Below are 18,207 nucleotides of genomic sequence, written 5' to 3' on the forward strand. Positions count from 1 at the left end.
CACCTCACGAAAAAGCGCCGGATACGTGTGGACGAAACACCTATCCGATAAAAAATTTGTGCGTATTCACAGAAACGCGTCTCCGTGTGGATGGGGCCTAAACCTGTTGATGACTCAAAAGATGATATTTTACACACGTTCTCTGCATACCAATTATTTGATATTCTCAATCAAAAATGATGCCAATCACCAAACAAAGCAATTTTACAATTTACTGAGCCACATAAGATTCAGTCACCATTACCCTGATTTTTTACCAAATACAAAATTTTCCCTCAGCTTTTCACCTGCTTTCACATTACATCACAGCATTTTAACATTTTTAAATGCTCAAGATGGTTGTGAAAGGCTCATCTAGCGATTCAACTCAATGTTGCCTGAGAAGACACCTGCAAAGATATGTTTTCACTGATATTTATCATTCCACTTCTACAAAAAGCTCCTTTGAAAGCTCAGTAAACATAATTAGCATTGTGGAAACATAATAAATCACATTCGATGCAGTTCTATAATGACTTTATGAACACCTCTGTTAGTTGGTACACGTGATTAGGTTAAATAATAACACTGCATGGGTGCAAAGTCCAGACGGAAACCCAGGCAAAGGGCCCTGTGACAAGGCAGCCAGTACCAGCTAGGTCCCTGAGCAGTGCTGGAGGTCTAATTTAAACCCAGCAGGCCTAAGCAGCTGCCCAGCCCAAAATGGAATCAAACCGCAGCAAGGAGAGAGAGAAGGAGAGAGAGAGAGACAGAGAGAGGGAGACAATAAAAGGAGAAAGAGGTACAGAGAAGCTGCAAGATTAATAAGAAAAGATCCATATTTCCAAGGCAGTTTTTTTTGACACAGTTGTTAGTATGCTTAATTAACCACCACACAAACTTACATGGACGTTTCCGGGAGTTTCTTACCATAATGGGCCTCTGAATCCGTGCGTTGGTCTCCATGGCACTCACTCCTTGCCACGGTAACACAGAGTCACACCCAAAGATCCCAGTTCAGGCTGAACACGATGTGTGTGTGTCACACGAGGGTTTGTATTAATGTGTGTGTAGCCGTGATGGGTGTGTGTTGCAAAAGTTAGCCAGGGGACTATACGTGTGTGTCAGGGATTGACCAATTGCTCTGCTAACCATATCACCCCCTCCTGGCTCATTCTGACACTCACAAACACACACACATACACACAGCTGAAACTTGTACTCATTTTCCAAGTTGAAGGCAGTAAAGAGAAAGGGAGAGAGAGAGAGAATTGGGGAGGGGTGGGGGGTCAAATTGCAGGACTTGTGCTACATTTGCAGACTGAGGGGTTAAATTTAGCTGTGACAGGCAGGGGCAGATCTCTCTCTCTCTCTCTCTCTCTCTCTCTCTCTCTCAGACTCTCCCATGTTTAGCTCCGGTATAGATTGGGAAAGTAAACGTCAGAGACAGAAAGAAAGAAAGAAAGAAAGAAAGAAGGGAGGAGATAGTGAGAGACCCTTTTAAAGGATCCCCTCTCTGACAGAAGGCCACCTGACTCATTGTGTCTGTTACCGGTGGATCCCACACACCGTTTACTCAGTCATTCCACCTGAGGTTGACTCACTCAAGTAGAACTGCTTCATTCAGTTCAAAATCACCTGTGTGCCTTTGTTAATAGTGATAAGCTGACTGATAAACCGGCTAATATTTGAACATTTTGAGATTATCGGTCAATAACAGTGCTTGCAGAAGCATTCGTTTTTGTTTTGAAAATGTATGATTGTTTTCTAATGTTTGCTTGAGCCAATTGTGTTTGTCTATTGTTGTGAAATAATTGAAAATCAGTTCAAATTTTATATTCAATTTATGCCGAAGTTTATTGTAAAATACACATTTTTTTCAAACCTCCAATATTCACATACATTTCCTGCAACTGTGTATAATCTTTGGCAGTGCAGTTATTGGCCTCAGTCATTGAAAAATCTGCATTAGATGACCACTGCCTAGTGACAGATTTAGTGTTTGTCAGCTGAACAAACACGCACATGTCACTTTGGATCAAAGTATCTGATCAATGAATCGACGCAAATGTCAGCACCAGTAAATAAACTACAAAATAAATAAATAAATATTACCACAATAATCAGATACAGCATAAATTTAGTCTTTAAGAGTCCCAGTGTACACTTTATGCTGACATTCTCAAGTGCTCATCAGAACCACTAGAGGGCGACCTTTGACCCGCAGGAACTTCCTGTTCAACACCACTCACCCGTCACTTCACCACATTCACACTGCTTCCCAATGTGCCAATGTACACCATGACCTTAAAGTATGAACTTTTTTGGTGAGGAAAAAATGTATACGCTTTTGAGTGTGAGGTAGAAGAGTATTTATTTATTTTTGTTGTGAGGTAGAAGAGTAGGGCAAGCTTGACCTACTATAACGTCACAAAATTGCTTCTTTAACGAACTGCTCTGTTGCATATAGTCACACACATCCTGTCACTGTAAACTGGCCTGTCAGTCATCTTGTCACAGTTTATATCCTCCACATTTCATTTAACTTCCTACCATATCTGAGAGAAAGAAGTAGCATGTTAATCTACTAGACACTGGTCTTCATGCATAGAACTCTACTCATATTTTATTTATAATGATGCATTTAAAAGTTAATGACCAAACGGATGTTTATAAAAGGTTACATTGCTGTTGCAGATGAAATATAACACAGATAACATTACATAAATAAATACTTTTTTACCAGGTTAAATGTTGATTATTAGTAACTCAAATCTCTTTTTTTTAGCCTCTCTACTTAACCGTTGGTCGCCTGCATTCACCATCTTTTAATTTATTTTTTAATGTTTGTAGTTCTTCACCAAATCATTAGTCAAAACGCAAAGGACTGTGGGTCATATTAGGGTGTGGATGGATCCACACTTCAAATATCTCCCTGAAATAGTAGACCATCTGGGGACTTTTGGCATAGGCTACTCTTTTCAGCTATGCTTTAATGTCACATAGTATTTAGGATGGATAGTCTGAACATTGGGACTCAGACTCTACAGACTCTACTCTACCCATTCACTACAGAGGATCCATTGGAGTGCAAGTGATGTAATGCAAATTTTTTTCTAAATCTGTTCTGATAAAAAAACAAACTCATCTACATCTTGGACAGCCTGAGGATGAGTACATTTTCTGTGACTTACCAATTTTGGGGGAACTATTCCTTTAAAAGTGCAGTTGCAAAAACAGATTGTTTAATTATCTGGTACAGACAGAAGGTGGAAAGACTAAAATATAATACAAAAACCATAACTAACTTAATAAATGGACTGGGAACACTTGTATTTATCCAGCAATAAAACCATAGAGATAAATATAAAAGTGCCACTCCAGACAAAACAGATATAACCCAGACAAACAAACACAGTAAACAACTCATGCAAACACGTGCAAACACACACACATGCACTGAAGCAGATAGCACGCAGCGGCTTTTGTGTGGCATCAGGTGTGACCATGGCATAAAGGGAAATGTGAGGTGATGTTCTGTTGTGCAGCTGCCATTTGAAGCCGTGATCAAACACACCAGCCAGTCCTCAGAGAGCCAAGAAGCACTCTACCTCAGCACCAAAACCACGGAGGTCTGATCTAACAGCATCCAAACCTAATGGGAAAATTACAGAGTGATCCATCAGGAGAGCCAGTGGGGATAAGAGAGTCAATTATTCAGGGGTCTCATCCTAATAATCTCTGGCTTGAGAACCACACCCATTAACTCACAACACAATACTGTGTGTGTATCTGACAGTGGGACTGATATACACCTGGTTGCGACCACACGTTTTTGTCAGCAATCAACATATCGACCTACACATCCATACACACACACACACACACTTGCATTTGTGGTTATGGGGAATCTCAATAGGAGTAATGGTTTTTATACTGTACAAAATGTATTTTCTTTCACCCTACACCTAAACTTACCCCTTATAGAAAACTACTGCCAATTTTTGAATTTCATAAAACATAGTTTTGTATGTTTTTTTTAAGCCTTTTGCATTACGGGGACACATTTGTGTACTCATAAACCATATATACCAGTACACACACACACACACACACACACACATGCTATATACACAAGCACAATAATCCATTTGCCTCCTCCTCTTCCGACTGTGCAGTATGCTGCGGGGAGATTCGGGGCCCAGTCACCATGGAAACCTGGCCAGTATAAGAGAACAACTGTGTGTGTGTGTGGTTGTGTGTGTGTGGGTATTTGTTCATATGTGTATATGCGTGGGCGTGCATGAGACCAAGGCCTACACAGGTTTTCATATTTTCAGCTGCCAAAGAGGGGGCAGACACACACGGAAACGTACTATACAATCATAAATATTCAGGAATCTTCTAAAGTGCGTCCTTACAGGAGCACTAAATATCTTCACCTTTGAAGGTACACATGTAAGAAGAATACATTTTATTATGCACACGTATATTCGAAGATGGGCAGGACTCAACCTTTCTATTCTGCATTGGGGTGGGGGTAAAGTTCCCCCAGGGAAGGAGGAGGTACTTTAGCATGAAACCCCTTGTGGATGGGCAAATGTCGTACAGCAGGGCCTATGAGTACAGCGTGACACAGGAACATTGCTTCAAATGTCAGGTTGACAGAAAAAGAAAAATAAAAAGAAAAAGAACTTGATACACACTATATACTGCCTACTACAGGACCTGATTACATTTATGGTTGCACCAATATTACGATTATGACCAAAATGATAAGCCAATAATTACAGTTAATTGATGCAGTTAATTCTGTTTATTTATTATTTTATATATATTATATATATATATATTTATATTATATTATATTATAATTATATATATATATATATATATATATATATATATATATATATATATATATATATATATATATATATATATATATATATATATATATATATATATATATATATATATTAGTGCTGTCAATCGATTAAAAAAAATTAACTAATTAATCGCACAATTTTTTAAAATTAATCGCGATTAATCGCGATTAATCGCAATTAAAAGACTGAAACTTTTTGGATATGTAAATGTAAAATGTAAATAATTAATGTAAACTCAAGACAAAGAAACTATTTAAATTCAAAATATGATTGTTTATTGGAATTTTTGTTTAACTTGTAACACAGATTTTCTCATGTAAACAACATACCTGCAATAAACCATCAATATTCTCCAAATTAACTGTTGGCTTGAAAGCCATATTTATTACAGAAATAAAAACACAGGCATGTAAGTACCATTTGAATTTCAAAACAATCAATGCCAATAAAAAACAAAAATGATTTCCATATTGAATTCTAAGTGGACTGCAAAAAAATTCCAAAGTATAGTCATTGCCAGTGCTTTAAGTGGGCTGGTATGCACTCAGTACCGCCACTTCCAAATATAGCTCTTGAGCGTACCGCCACCTCTCCGTGCGCCCAGAACGTGCTTGTAGCGTACCGGTACGCTCATCTGGACATCTGTTTTAATAGAGGTTTTAATCTTTTACCTGCACTGGCGATTTTCAGAGCGCCCTTCAAAATGCAAGCTTCCTAATTCATCCCACCCAGAGCAGAAACTACATTACCCATTCACCCTTAAGTTATACAAGTGAATAGCGCATGTGTCGCTTTTCCCACTGTTAAGTGTCAACAACTCAACGTGGCCGGAGAAGGTGTGTGAAACTCGTTGTGAGTTATACTAAAGCAAAATCTTGAGTATTTATTGTCTGATAAACATTAAAAACTGTCTGCGGAGGTTGAGTCGTCCTGCAGCCTCCATGGGCTGTTCATTGGCTGCAGCATCTTTTTTCTAAGTTCTAAAAAAATACCATAGACGGCAAGGCACAAATTTAGATATTCATTTATCTAATTAATCTATAGCCTATGCACAAAGACAATATGATCTTTTTGTCCCCTTTTTGTTTTAAAGCTTGATGAAGAGAGAGAGCGCAAGTTGCTGCAGCTGCGAGGAGGACAGTGATGCACGCGCACAGGAGTGATTGACAGTTCGCGGCACTGTGTACAAAAAATACTCCGCTACACAATTATTTCGTTATTTCGTTTAAGCTTATTAACGTTAGCGTTACAGAAAGGTCTGATTTACGCACTTTTACAGTCATTGTTTTTTTTGTTTTTTTTTTAAACAATGACATTTGAGTTCATGATTTTAATGTTGCTGTTTCTTGTGGCAGACTGAAGAGTAATCCGGCAGAGTTTTATACTGAAACTTTCCGTCTAAAAGTCCTTCCTTGGTCTTATCCATATTTCTTTGCACGTTGAACACACATAGGCCACAACTGGAAATAAAAAAAACTGCAACCGCGTTAATTGCGTTATTTTTTTTTAACGCGTTAAATATTTCAAATTAATCGAATGCGTTAACGCGCTAATTTTGACAGCACTAATATATATATATATATATATATATATATATATATATATATATATATATATATATATATATATATATATATATATATAATTTATTTTAATTTTTTATTTTTTAAGTAGTATGAAAAATAGATATTCATTTTGAGATTCACTAAAGAACCCATTTAACAGAATTATTAAACTATTAATTAATCAATTTCTGTTTTTAGAAATTACCTTCAGGTGAATGCTAAATGATGGCAAAGGCAATCTTGGTGTAAAAATAGTAGAATGCATTAAAATGTATATTTTTACATTTAAAATTGATATAATTACATTTAATTGTAATATGAATTAATACAAAGGATTTCTTTATTTCAGTTCTGTTCTCTTGAAAAGTGTATCATGGTTTCCACAAAAATATTAGGCATTCATTTTGTGTGGATGTATATTATATATATATATATATACATACAGTGGGTTTAGAAAAGAATCACCCACTTTAAGATATCCACATGAAAAAGAGAAGATCTGCACGAACACCCACAGATCAACAGCAGAAACTAGACTGTCAGCACAGGGAGACTCAGTATGTTAATGACTGCAAGAGCTTCATGCAACTATAAGTTGGCTTGTAACAGTTTTAAAATGGATGCTGAGAACCTGAGAACTAGATTACATGGTGCATGATGGTTCAAAAAGGGGAATTATACCTCACATGACTTCTGTGACTGAGGCAAGAGTGACAGAAATTTGGGCGTCTTACCTGTCGGACAAAGCTGTTAGAAGTTGTGTCTGAGGAGGTGCTGCCATCTGAACGTTTGAAACGACTCTTCCTCTTTGCATACTTCCCCTGAAACATTAGAGAGGAAGGAATTACAAAAGAATAGACACTTTTTTGTATTCATGCTCACTCACTCACTCACTCACACACACACACACACACATACAATGTGGATTTTAGGCCCTGTCTCTGTGTCCAGATATGATTACCCATAATTACTCATGTCCTCCAGTATTCTCTGGAAATCAGTAATCTGATTGGCCATAACATTGGCCAATGGCCTGGCTGCCCTCGGCAGAGCCCTCTATGTGGCATTCATAGGCGCCAGACTCCATTGCCATGGAGACCAGAAGAAGGCTAATTGGGTTTGGTGGCACTAAAAGACCCTGATGGATCAGGCAACACTGTAATATGATCAAAACCTGCATTAACAGAGATACACACAAGCTTTCTGACACAAATGCTTGGAAAACCATTGTTTTTTTTACCTGAAACACACGACTCCTTCCCCTTTTAATCAGGTAAAATGTCTAAATCTCTACAACAATATATATTAGTGGTGGGCCGTTATTGGCGTTAACGTGAGACTCTTATCGGGCGACATTGGAGTGTCATATGAAACAAACATTGGAGTGTCATATGTCCGTGCTCAACTTAACTAGCCATAAGGCAGAGGCGGCCTCTATGCAGGTGAACCGAACAATGATGTAATGATTCAGTTCGACTCCCAAGACAAGACGATGCTCACCCGACTGGCCAATAGGAACGTGGCCCCGCCCATGACACAATTCTCACAGTGAAAGCAAAATCCTGACACGAGAGCAAGAAATTGCATGGAGCAAAGAAAAGCGTTTCGAGAGAAACACTTTTTTTTTAGAGAAAATATTTTCACACTGATAGCAAAAAATATATATTTGAGAGTTTTTTTCAAAGTATTTTGAGAGAGATTTTTTTCTCAGAAATAATGTAAAAAATTTCAAATGTATATTTTTTTATGTTCTATGAGAAAATACTTTCTCTCAAAACTTTTTTTTAGTCTCAAATATTTTTTTTTTTTTGCTATTGGCATGAAAACTTTTTCTCTCAAATATTCTTTTTTCTCTCATGAAATGTTTTTTTGCTATCAGTGTGATAACTTTTTCTCTCAAACTTTTTTTTTTCTCTCAGATCTTTTATTTTCTCGCATGTAATAAAGAACCAAAACTCACTCCATATATGTATACCTAGCCGAATCTGTAGGGACAAGTCTTTAAACCTATGTGTATGCCTACTGTGAAATTACCACAGCAAACGTGACGTGCTAACATGGATGCAGCTAAGATGCCGGCGGGTTTGCTTCAGGGAATTATTATATACTTTTTAAAGAAGCTTCCCAATGGAAACCTCAACAAGACGCACGCATGTTTCACACATACTCCATCTGCAGTGCGTATGCAGTCCGTGTGCGTTTCGTATGTGGTGCAGAAGCAGCACGGACTCGATGTGCTTTCACACAGGACGCGTTTGCAGTCCGCTACTCAGTACGTAAACGCATGCACAATGTAGCCCCGTGCTCAGTTTCGCCTCATATAAATTTCACATACAAATAGACAGTAAAAGTGGAGTAATGAGTGCTGCAGAAATGGCAAGTGAAGGAAATAATGAAGGCTGCCCGGAGTTGGCGGATGCCCCCAAGTCATTAATCCGGTTGGTGGGAACATTTTCGATTTCATCTTACTTATGATGACAACGGAAATAAAACAGTGGATACAACTGCGGCTGCGTGCAAGCATTGTGCAAAATGCATTCAATATGCTAATGGAAACACTTCTAATATGACAGTTCATTTGAGAAGACATCAAACACCAATGTGTTGTTAAACATATACAGGAGAGAGCCAGTTAGGAAACAACTTCTACTGTCTGCAGCATTTACGCAACCTCTCAGTGATAAGTCGCACAGGGCAATAGCCATAACTAAAGCATTGGTGATGTTTATAGCAAAATATATGTAACCGTACAGCGTGATTGAGTGTGAATGATTTCGTCAGCTGATGAACCCAGACAGCAAGCAGTTTCGTCCCACATCTGGCCCGCATGGATTTCACACGGGCCATATGTGGGCCGGATCTGGGCCGAAACTGCTTGTTGTCTGGGAATGTACTCGAGCCGCGTTATAATATTCCCTTTCGCCCAAAACCACTGTAATTCCAAAACTGTATGACGAGAGACAGGGAGAAATTAAAAAAATAATTGTCCAACACAGCCCACGTAGCTTTATTCTCTAGTTTCCAAATACTGCACTTTAATTTCAAGTGAAAGAAATGTATCCTCACTCTCAGGGAATAGAAGCATTGTTTATACGGTTCTTCTGTTAAGATAGTTAAACTTATGCTTGACTTTATGATTATGGCCTTTGCTATTCTTATAGCCTCATTATATTATATTTTTATGTTTAAAGTATTTTGACTTGTTTGAAAGACAGAGCTTTAAAAAAGAGAGAGTTCCTCTCTTTTTCTTATATATATATACATATATATTGTATTTATTTTGTTAAATTTATATCTAGCATATTTTCAAAGTTCTCTGTGTTCATTTATTTCATGGGAAAGTTATTTCCTAGTTAATCATTTGGTGCATGTGTGCAGTAGGCCTAGCCTGCGTTTAAAAACTGAGGGGCCACTAGTTGCGTTTTTGTTTTAACGGTTAATGTTTTATAACGCTAATAAAAAAAAATTCCCAATGTTTTTGACATGTGTGGTGCTTTGGTTTAGCATCGGTTACTTCATATTATTTAAACAAAATCATGTTTAAAATCTGTTATTCCGGATGTTAACGTGAAAATAATTTAGTCTGAATACCTTTTTGTGTATATTTTTCAGAAGCTCTGAGATAAAGTCCACGGGAGCGGGTGGGAGTGGAACACATAGGTTGGGGAGCGGGCAAGCCTGGTCATACATTCAGCGATATAGTCCCGCGCAGGGCTCTACAATGGAGCTCCGATATTATGATTTACCATGGCAAAAACAAGTCAGAATACTTCAGACTCAATACAAGTTAAATTCTTATCACTGTTATAATATCACAGGTGAAAACTGGCAGAACGGTGTGTTATTGAACTAAATAGGCTATTAATTTTTATTGTATCTCATGGGCAAAAATATATATATATATATGAAAAAATAATAATACAAATTTAAGTGCATTTTACAAATGATCTGCCAATAGGGTAAGAAAAGTAAGGCAGCAGCTATTTACACTAAGTGGAATTAACACGTTAAAATCGTGATATATTATATTTGCCATATAGAAGTAGCAGTTTTTTGCAACAGGCTAAGTGTAAATAATAATTAGATGCTATTTATACTTTATACTGGTAGATACATACTAGGCCTATTTGCACCTCAGTATTGTTGTACATTAAGAGGATGCAACAATAACAGATTATAAATTATTATATTTATAAAAATTATAAGTACTTTTATCATTATTAAACACTCATTAGGCACTTTACTTTCACTTTTAGATCATTTTCTTAATTTTTCTTTAAAATAAATTCTAATGTTATATGTGATGGGAAAAGTGAGAAGAACGACCTCTAAAAAAGCTGGACTCAAACACCATCAATCGTGTCACAAGCTAGTTTTCCAAGCTGTTATTTACTTGTGTAGTATTTAACCTTGTGTGACATTGCAGTGCGGAGCTATGGTATACTTGCACTTAGTAATAAACACTCCGAATAATCTTGTTTTCCATTTGCATTAAGATTATTTTTATTAGAACACTGGCATATCATTTTACTCAAGTAAAATGCACTTAATTTAGACCCCCCCCCCCCATGAATAAGATAAAATATCTTATATAATTTTCTTGCATAGAAAATCCATCTTGAATTAAGATATATATATATATAGAATATACTGAACTTGAAATAAGAAAAAAATACTTAGTAAGACAAGCAGTTTTGCAGCGTGCATGAATGAATGAAGTATTGAAACCTCGCTTGTGCTTTAAAAGGGGGAAGAGACCGAAAGAAACTCTGGGTTTACTGAACAAAACCTGCTCCCGACCACATTAGGTTCACAGAGTAAGTTACCCTGAGTTTCCCTCATTTCAGGGTTAACATACTCAGAGTTTTCACTTAACCACCTTTCTGAAATGGGCCCCAGGGAGTCTCAAATCAAGCTAATCATTGTCTTTGGGATCATTAGAAAATTATAGGTCCGTGAGTTTGATCATGGTTGGAGCCAAAATCTGCAGCACATTAGCCCTCCATGACAAGATCTGAGGAACCTTGGTTTAGACCTTTCAGGGAACCAACTCCGAATTACTGGCTTAAAGTTGGGATATGAAACACAACTAAATGGGATTGGAAAGTTATTATCTAGGGGTCATACAGGGTACAGACAGTTAACACTATCATAATTGCTTTATAGGGAAGAGCATCTGAAAGGTGCTGTATAACATTTGGGCTTGAATATCTCAAATATACAAACATGAAATTCTATTTGCATAAATCAAACCACAATGACACATCTTTCCCAATATTGGTAATATCCCACGCTCTTGCCTCTATCAGTACCAGTGAAATCATAAAACATTAATTTAAAACCAAACAGAACAGGACAGAACTGCACTGTCTACATTACTTCAGCATCATCATACAATGTTCATAATAGACATTACAGTCACAAAAAGGCATTACTGAGCACTGCCATTGCAAGTTAATGTGATATATAAACCAGACACTAGAAATACTTTTTCCCTTCGATAATGCATTTCAATATTATTAAAGTCAAGATAAAATCAGTTAACCCAGTTTACTTCTTTAAAGCATAATCCTGGGCTTGTTCTGCATAAATCCCTTGTTTGCATTATTCCCAATAAAGAAATGTTTAAAGTCGGCGCCAATAGCCTCGTGTTTAGTGTGCAGATATATAGCACAGTACAACCTAGCTCACAACAACCTGAGTTCAATTCCCGTCTCCAAGTAGTTTGCTGAATCCACTCACTTCTCTCCTCCCAATGCTTTCCTCTCATCTCCCTGCCTCCTGTCCATTAAAGGCATTAAAGCCCAAAAATATAACTTGAAAAAGAGAAATGGTTCAAATAATTAAGAAATAAACTATATAGTAAAAACTTCAACTGAAATAAAAAATACTTGGCTGGATTCTTGTTTGCAATGATCCAATCTATTGCTACAGGATAAAATCAGGTCATACACTACATTATCCTTCTTAAATGTGTTTCACTCAGAAACACATGTTGGAGTGTAAAATGCAGTTTTAGTTAACAATAACAACACTAAAATAACCTTCTCATATTTTTGGCACCACTTGTACTTTTAACCAACACAACACTTTAAGAGAAGAACTTTAAGCAAATGCTAATATACGACAAAACCAGATCTGAGAAAAGCCAGCAAAATGTCAAGGGATGTAGGAGGGATGTATTACTATGGTGATGAGAGATTTCCTGTTGACAAACAGTCACTGAGACTAATTAGGTAATTAACGGGGGAAAGCTGTGCCATGGGGCAGGTCAGGAGGAATGATTTTAGAGTTACACAGTATCATCACTAGTTCATCAGGAAGAGAAGAGAAGAGAAGAGAAGAGAAGAGAAGAGAAGAGAAGAGAAGAGAAGAGAAGAGAAGAGAAAACTTAAATCCAATTAAACACTACATTAAATACCCAGTTTTTGTCCTACACTAAACAAAAATCCAACAGAAATACACTTTTATTTTCTGTACTCAACCAGTTTGCTCTCACACACATACACACTCGCTTCTCAACACTCTGCCTCTTCACAGCTATGTATAGACATGATTCAGACTGAGCACCTCTTCACAGCACAGGTCACACACATTCACGCTACCGCATTACATAAAGACCATTATATAAATACAGCCCTAGCCTTCAGAAACACTGCTGAAACATCCATCCACACACCACACACAGTTATAAGCCGTGCTGAACAGGGTGATGAGTGTACATTCATACATCAACCATCTTCTGAAACAAACAGAGAACAGAGAAAAAGGCAGAGCCAGAGAGAGGCATCAGTAAATGTGTCCCTCATTTGTGCTAAAAAGATGGATCTTAAAATCAAACAGTCACTGTTATAGAGAGGTCAAATATACAGAAGATGCTGGGAAACCAGAGAATATGCAGGACCTGGAGGATTTTTTTCAAAGAACAGCGGACAGTTTAACTGCTCAGGACAAACAATGGGCTTATGAACAGCTATTACAAAACAGTTGCTTTTTTATCAATTCAATTATTATTTTGTCTTGAGTAGTGACAGTGCCAAATGAGAAAATAACATGCAATTTTAATGATGTCTGGTATTTTGTTTTACTTATTAACATTTTGCATATTCTGCAAGGGGAATGCAAACTTATGAGCAGGACTGTATAAAAATGATAAAAGAAAATTTGACTAAATTGTGATTGGTACTTTTTTGGCCGCAAATGGTAATTTTGCACACAGTAAGAGATTAAAAGAAGGTAAGGAGTGGCTTCTTTTCAATCTTTTTCAATTTCACTTGGGAAAACAAACACTGAAATCACAGTTAGGATAGACTAATAAATTGACATTTCTTTACCAATCTCTCCCACTATCCTTCAAAGCACTAGGATTTATCCATTTGTCATTTTTAAGTTTTTAATCACTTAAAATATAATACAATTTAGTGAGATAATTTATTCTTACATATACATTTTAATAAGTACAGGTCAGCATAAGTATGTTGTTTTATTTTCACATAAATATATCAGCTAAACTAAATTAGGATGGGATATTATTTCACTAATATTTTTGACATTTTACTTTCACAAAAGTTATTTGAAACATTAAAGAAAACACTTTACTTGCATTTAATATGCTGTATATAAATTCACTTTTTTACATTTTATTTGATGCACTTAAAAAATGGGACATCTGCTTTTTGACCCAGATAGATAGATGGATGGATGGATGGATTAATAGGTGGATGGATGGATGAATAGGTGGATGGATGGATGGATGGATGGATGGATGGGTGGATAGGTGGATGGATGGATAGGTGGATGGATGGATGGGTGGATAGGTGGATGGATGGATGAATAGGTGGATGGATGGATGAATAGGTGGATGGATGGATGGATGGATGGGTGGATAGGTGGATGGATGGATCAATAGGTGGATGGATGGATGGATAGATAGATGGTCTGGTAAATATATATAATAAGTCACTGGTGGGTCCGTGTGGGCATTATTTGTGGTAAAATCACCAAGGTGGAAGCGCTATAGGATGACATCACGTTTTATAGCTTATATTGACATCATATTTCTAGCATTAAGTCTGTCAGACAGCACTTTTAATCAACTTAAACGGCTCGTGACATTAGCCCTGCTCTAAAATCAGACGTAAACAAAAAAAGCGATCTCTTGTTTAAGTGTGAAGGTTCATAACTTATCAGCAGAATAGACTGTCATAAAATATGCAAGACTCTGGTAGGCCAGCTGTCTAGAGAGACCGAGTGAACAGAAGCTAGGTGATGAAATAATCTTATCCCACTAAATGCACTTTATGATTAAACAAATATCCCTATTCAAAACAATGCAGCTCATGCATAAACAACTTTCAGTCGCTTATTTTCTAGCAGCGCACTTTTAAAAGACCTTGTGGGGAGCGCGAGCGCAAAGATGCAGTCTTGTTGCCAAGTAACCACGGCTGATAACCACTAAACCTAGCATTAAACCAAATCCGTGTTTTTCACTCTGTCATTCTTAAATAGCGTGAATAGTGTCATTCTTTCTCTCTTACCTGAGCGTGAGAGCCGTGGTGGTCGAACATGTCCATCTGGATTTCCTGGGTTGAGGTGGAAGGCGTCCTGGACATAATACCCTCCTGTACCATTGATTTGAACTTTAAATTCGGTTGTATTGTTTCATTTAATGCCTGCTTTCAGATTATTATACATTTTAAAATAATTAAAGATCAAATGAAACAGACGTAGGTGGTTTTCCTCCTTCCTGTGGCTTATAGAGGTCTTGTCACAGCGCTGTTGCGCGCCCAGTCCTGGTGGCGTTGTTAACCACAAACCCTCTTCCTTCCCAAATACAACGAGCCTAGTCTCCAGCTGTTCAGTTGAGGGGCCAGGCCCCGCCCTCTTTCTATTTTCAATCAATCAGATAGGAAAGGGGCGGGGATAGTGGACCAACCTCTCACCGATTGGTTGATAGAATCGAAATTACTACGAGAAGGACGATGGCTGTTCTACTGTGTATAAAGGCGTAATCGGCACAATGTTGCTCCATATGAACGATAAACGACCACACCCATTTATTCTGTTAACATGTAGTACATATTAAATGTACCACGTTATTGCATGCATATATAATTAATTTATTATGATTTTTTTTTAGTAGTCTACCAACCTGGTTTCCTGCATTACCCTCTTATTTTTTCAAAAGTCGAATAAAACACAGGACAAAACATGCTGAGAAAAATCTAATTACCAGTATTTATAAGACACAAGCCATACCCAGACTAGAGTATTTGAGAAAATGTGTCTCGCTAATACTGCACTTTGCATTTATTATTGCACCACCAAACTGTTTGCATGTAAATATGAATTCACTAGTACAGTACTACAGAATCCACAAGTTATGGTCTTTCAACAGGCAAAACACTGTCCCCGTGTGGCCTCTTAAATGAAACAGCACGCTAAAACTAGCCTAGAAGTAGCACTGCCTGCCCTACACAAGCACAAGCGAGGACCGTACCATTCCTGTTGTCGAGGTAGGCATACCATGTTCTAAATACATATTCATACTCTGACGTGATGAAGTTATACTATAATTGTTTAAAGTACTGATTAACGGATTACATACGTACATTTATCGCATTTATAACCATCTACTTTTGTAGTAATCTTATAGTAGTTGATTACCTATGGCGTGATCTCCCCCCCTCCCCGTAATATAACCGTATAATCGCAAAGTCTCCGGCATTGACAGCCTCTTTTAACTTCCGCTGAGTAGCAGCCATGAGGTAAATTTTCTTTACACGTGTAATCCTCGATTTTTCTTATAAATCTAACGCGGAAAAATGTTATATGTTGAGGTAGACGATCCTTACACTTTTTAAAACAAATAATTTAACATCTGAGGACGATTCATGGTGTAACGATGCTATTTGGGTAAAATCGCCATGTTGTGTCTTGCGATTTGCAAACAACGTAACGCCGAGATTATATTACATGGTGATCAGTAAAGCGATTGTCGCAAACGTTTCTCATTTTGTGGTACTTTATTTTAATGTGCTCTTGTTTTACATCAATGTTTTATTTTTGTTTATCTGAGTAGGCCAAAGTCCATTTAGTGTACGTTATGCGATTTGAGTAGGCCGGTTATCAAACGTGCTCCACATGATCAATCTTGCCCAGGATAGACTAGGGTCACTTCGATGGTCTGCTTATCCTAAAAGCCATAGCAGATGAATGGCATTTTGGCCATCTTTTCATATTTTGCTAGATTTGAGTAAGGTGACAAGTCTATATTATAATATATTAATAAAATAGTAGATGCAATTATTTTGTACTGGTACAATGCTGTAGCGAGTCTAAAGAAAAATTAAAAACGGTCCCCCTCTTTTTCCTCCAGCATGCTCAGGCTTCAGAAGAGGTTGGCGTCCAGCGTTTTGCGCTGTGGCAAGAAGAAAGTGTGGTTGGACCCAAATGAAACCAATGAGATTGCCAATGCCAATTCTCGTAAGTAATTAGGACCACCTTCAGTACTTTTCTCTGCATTGGTGCAAACCCCGTTTTTACAATGGAGTAGTAATTTACTTCCTTTTGATCTTCTAGGGCAGCAGATTCGCAAGTTGGTGAAGGATGGGTTGATCATCAAGAAGCCTGTAACCGTTCACTCTCGTGCTCGATGCCGCAAGAATACTCTGGCACGGCGAAAGGGTCGTCACATGGGTGTTGGTGTGTACCACTTAAATGGCATTTGGTCATTAGTTGCTACTGACATGACAATAGGAGTCTTGGCAATCCAAAGGGAATTTAAATTAATGGGGAAAAAGTTGTTCTGGAATCTAGTGCACTAGAAATTGGGTAATCATTCTTGAGCTATTTTCTGACTGTGTTGTGATCGGTTTTGTTTGCATGCAGGTAAGAGAAAGGGTACGGCTAATGCTCGTATGCCTGAGAAGCTGTGCTGGATGAGACGCATGCGTATTCTGAGACGACTTCTGAGACGTTACAGAGAGGCCAAGAAGATCGACAGGCACATGTGAGCTTGTTTTCATTGTAATTGTGCACACTACCCCAAAAGGTTTCTATATATGTGTGTGTATATGTATGTATGTGTGTATATATAATGTGTGTGTGTATATATATGGATGTGTAAATATGTGTATATGTAGTGATTCTCTAACTATATAGCAGGATTTTTATGATTATTGTGAACATCTTGATTTGGCAAGATCAATTTTCATTAATAACATGCAGTTTGAAAGTGTTGATCAACAAATTACTAAATTTTTAACTATTGTTTCTCCTTCAGGTACCACAGTTTGTATCTGAGGGCAAAGGGTAACGTGTTCAAGAACAAACGTATCCTGATGGAGCACATACACAAGCTCAAGGCAGACAAGGCCCGCAAGAAGCTCTTGTCGTAAGTGTCCAAATGACATTACCCAGTGTGCACTGCATCATTATACTGCCCAGCTGCCTCATCACATTTTATCACAAATCTTATGAATTGAGAGATAGAAACTTTTTTCCATGGCAATTAGCTGTAAATGTGATAACATGGTCTTACTCCAATGCTAATCTATGTGTCCCTTCACCCTGCAGTGACCAGGCAGAGGCTCGTCGTACAAAGACCCGTGAGGCACGTAAACGTCGTGAGGAGAGACTGCAGGCTAAGAAAGAGGAGTTCATTAAAACTCTTTCCAAGGAAGAAGAGACCAAGAAATAAGATTCTCATTTTCCTGCCCCAAATGTTCTTCAGCTCACTTAAGTGATAATAAATACACACTTTGTCACAGTCC

At 37.6% G+C, this 18,207-nt stretch overlaps 2 protein-coding genes across 5 annotated transcripts in view; one reads left to right on the forward strand and one right to left on the reverse strand.

The window, feature by feature from the left end:
- Positions 1-15,430, reverse strand: part of LOC127947776 (voltage-dependent L-type calcium channel subunit beta-1) — a 36,525-nt gene extending 21,095 nt beyond the window's left edge. The window contains exons 1-2 of one of the 4 annotated variants that reach the window (XM_052544688.1): positions 14,971-15,283; positions 7,168-7,254 (exon numbers count right to left, since the gene is read on the reverse strand). In XM_052544688.1, the coding sequence (XP_052400648.1) occupies positions 7,168-7,254; positions 14,971-15,063 (180 nt within the window). In that variant the 5' untranslated portion in view covers positions 15,064-15,283. Of the gene's footprint in view, positions 1-909; positions 1,150-7,167; positions 7,255-14,970 lie in introns of those variants that run through there. The other 3 variants (XM_052544689.1, XM_052544691.1, XM_052544690.1) reach the window with 3 other exon arrangements.
- A 717-nt stretch (positions 15,431-16,147) lies between these two features.
- Positions 16,148-18,206, forward strand: LOC127947839 (60S ribosomal protein L19). Its single transcript, XM_052544694.1, has 6 exons — positions 16,148-16,200; positions 16,812-16,918; positions 17,015-17,137; positions 17,324-17,444; positions 17,718-17,828; positions 18,011-18,206. Exons 1-6 carry the CDS (start codon positions 16,196-16,198, stop codon positions 18,132-18,134), a joined length of 591 nt encoding a protein of 196 aa, XP_052400654.1. The 5' UTR covers positions 16,148-16,195; the 3' UTR covers positions 18,135-18,206.
- Position 18,207: the final 1 nt, after the last annotated feature.

This window comes from Carassius gibelio, chromosome A3 (assembly GCF_023724105.1).
Source record: "Carassius gibelio isolate Cgi1373 ecotype wild population from Czech Republic chromosome A3, carGib1.2-hapl.c, whole genome shotgun sequence".
Lineage (NCBI taxonomy): Eukaryota > Metazoa > Chordata > Actinopteri > Cypriniformes > Cyprinidae > Carassius > Carassius gibelio.

Bases quoted from the DNA above. Each gene is read 5' to 3' on its own strand.
- LOC127947839 (XM_052544694.1), top strand. The intron at 17,138-17,323 runs GTGTGTACCACT...GTTTGCATGCAG, and splicing joins GGGTCGTCACATGGGTGTTG to GTAAGAGAAAGGGTACGGCT. The intron at 17,829-18,010 runs GTAAGTGTCCAA...TTCACCCTGCAG, and splicing joins GCCCGCAAGAAGCTCTTGTC to TGACCAGGCAGAGGCTCGTC.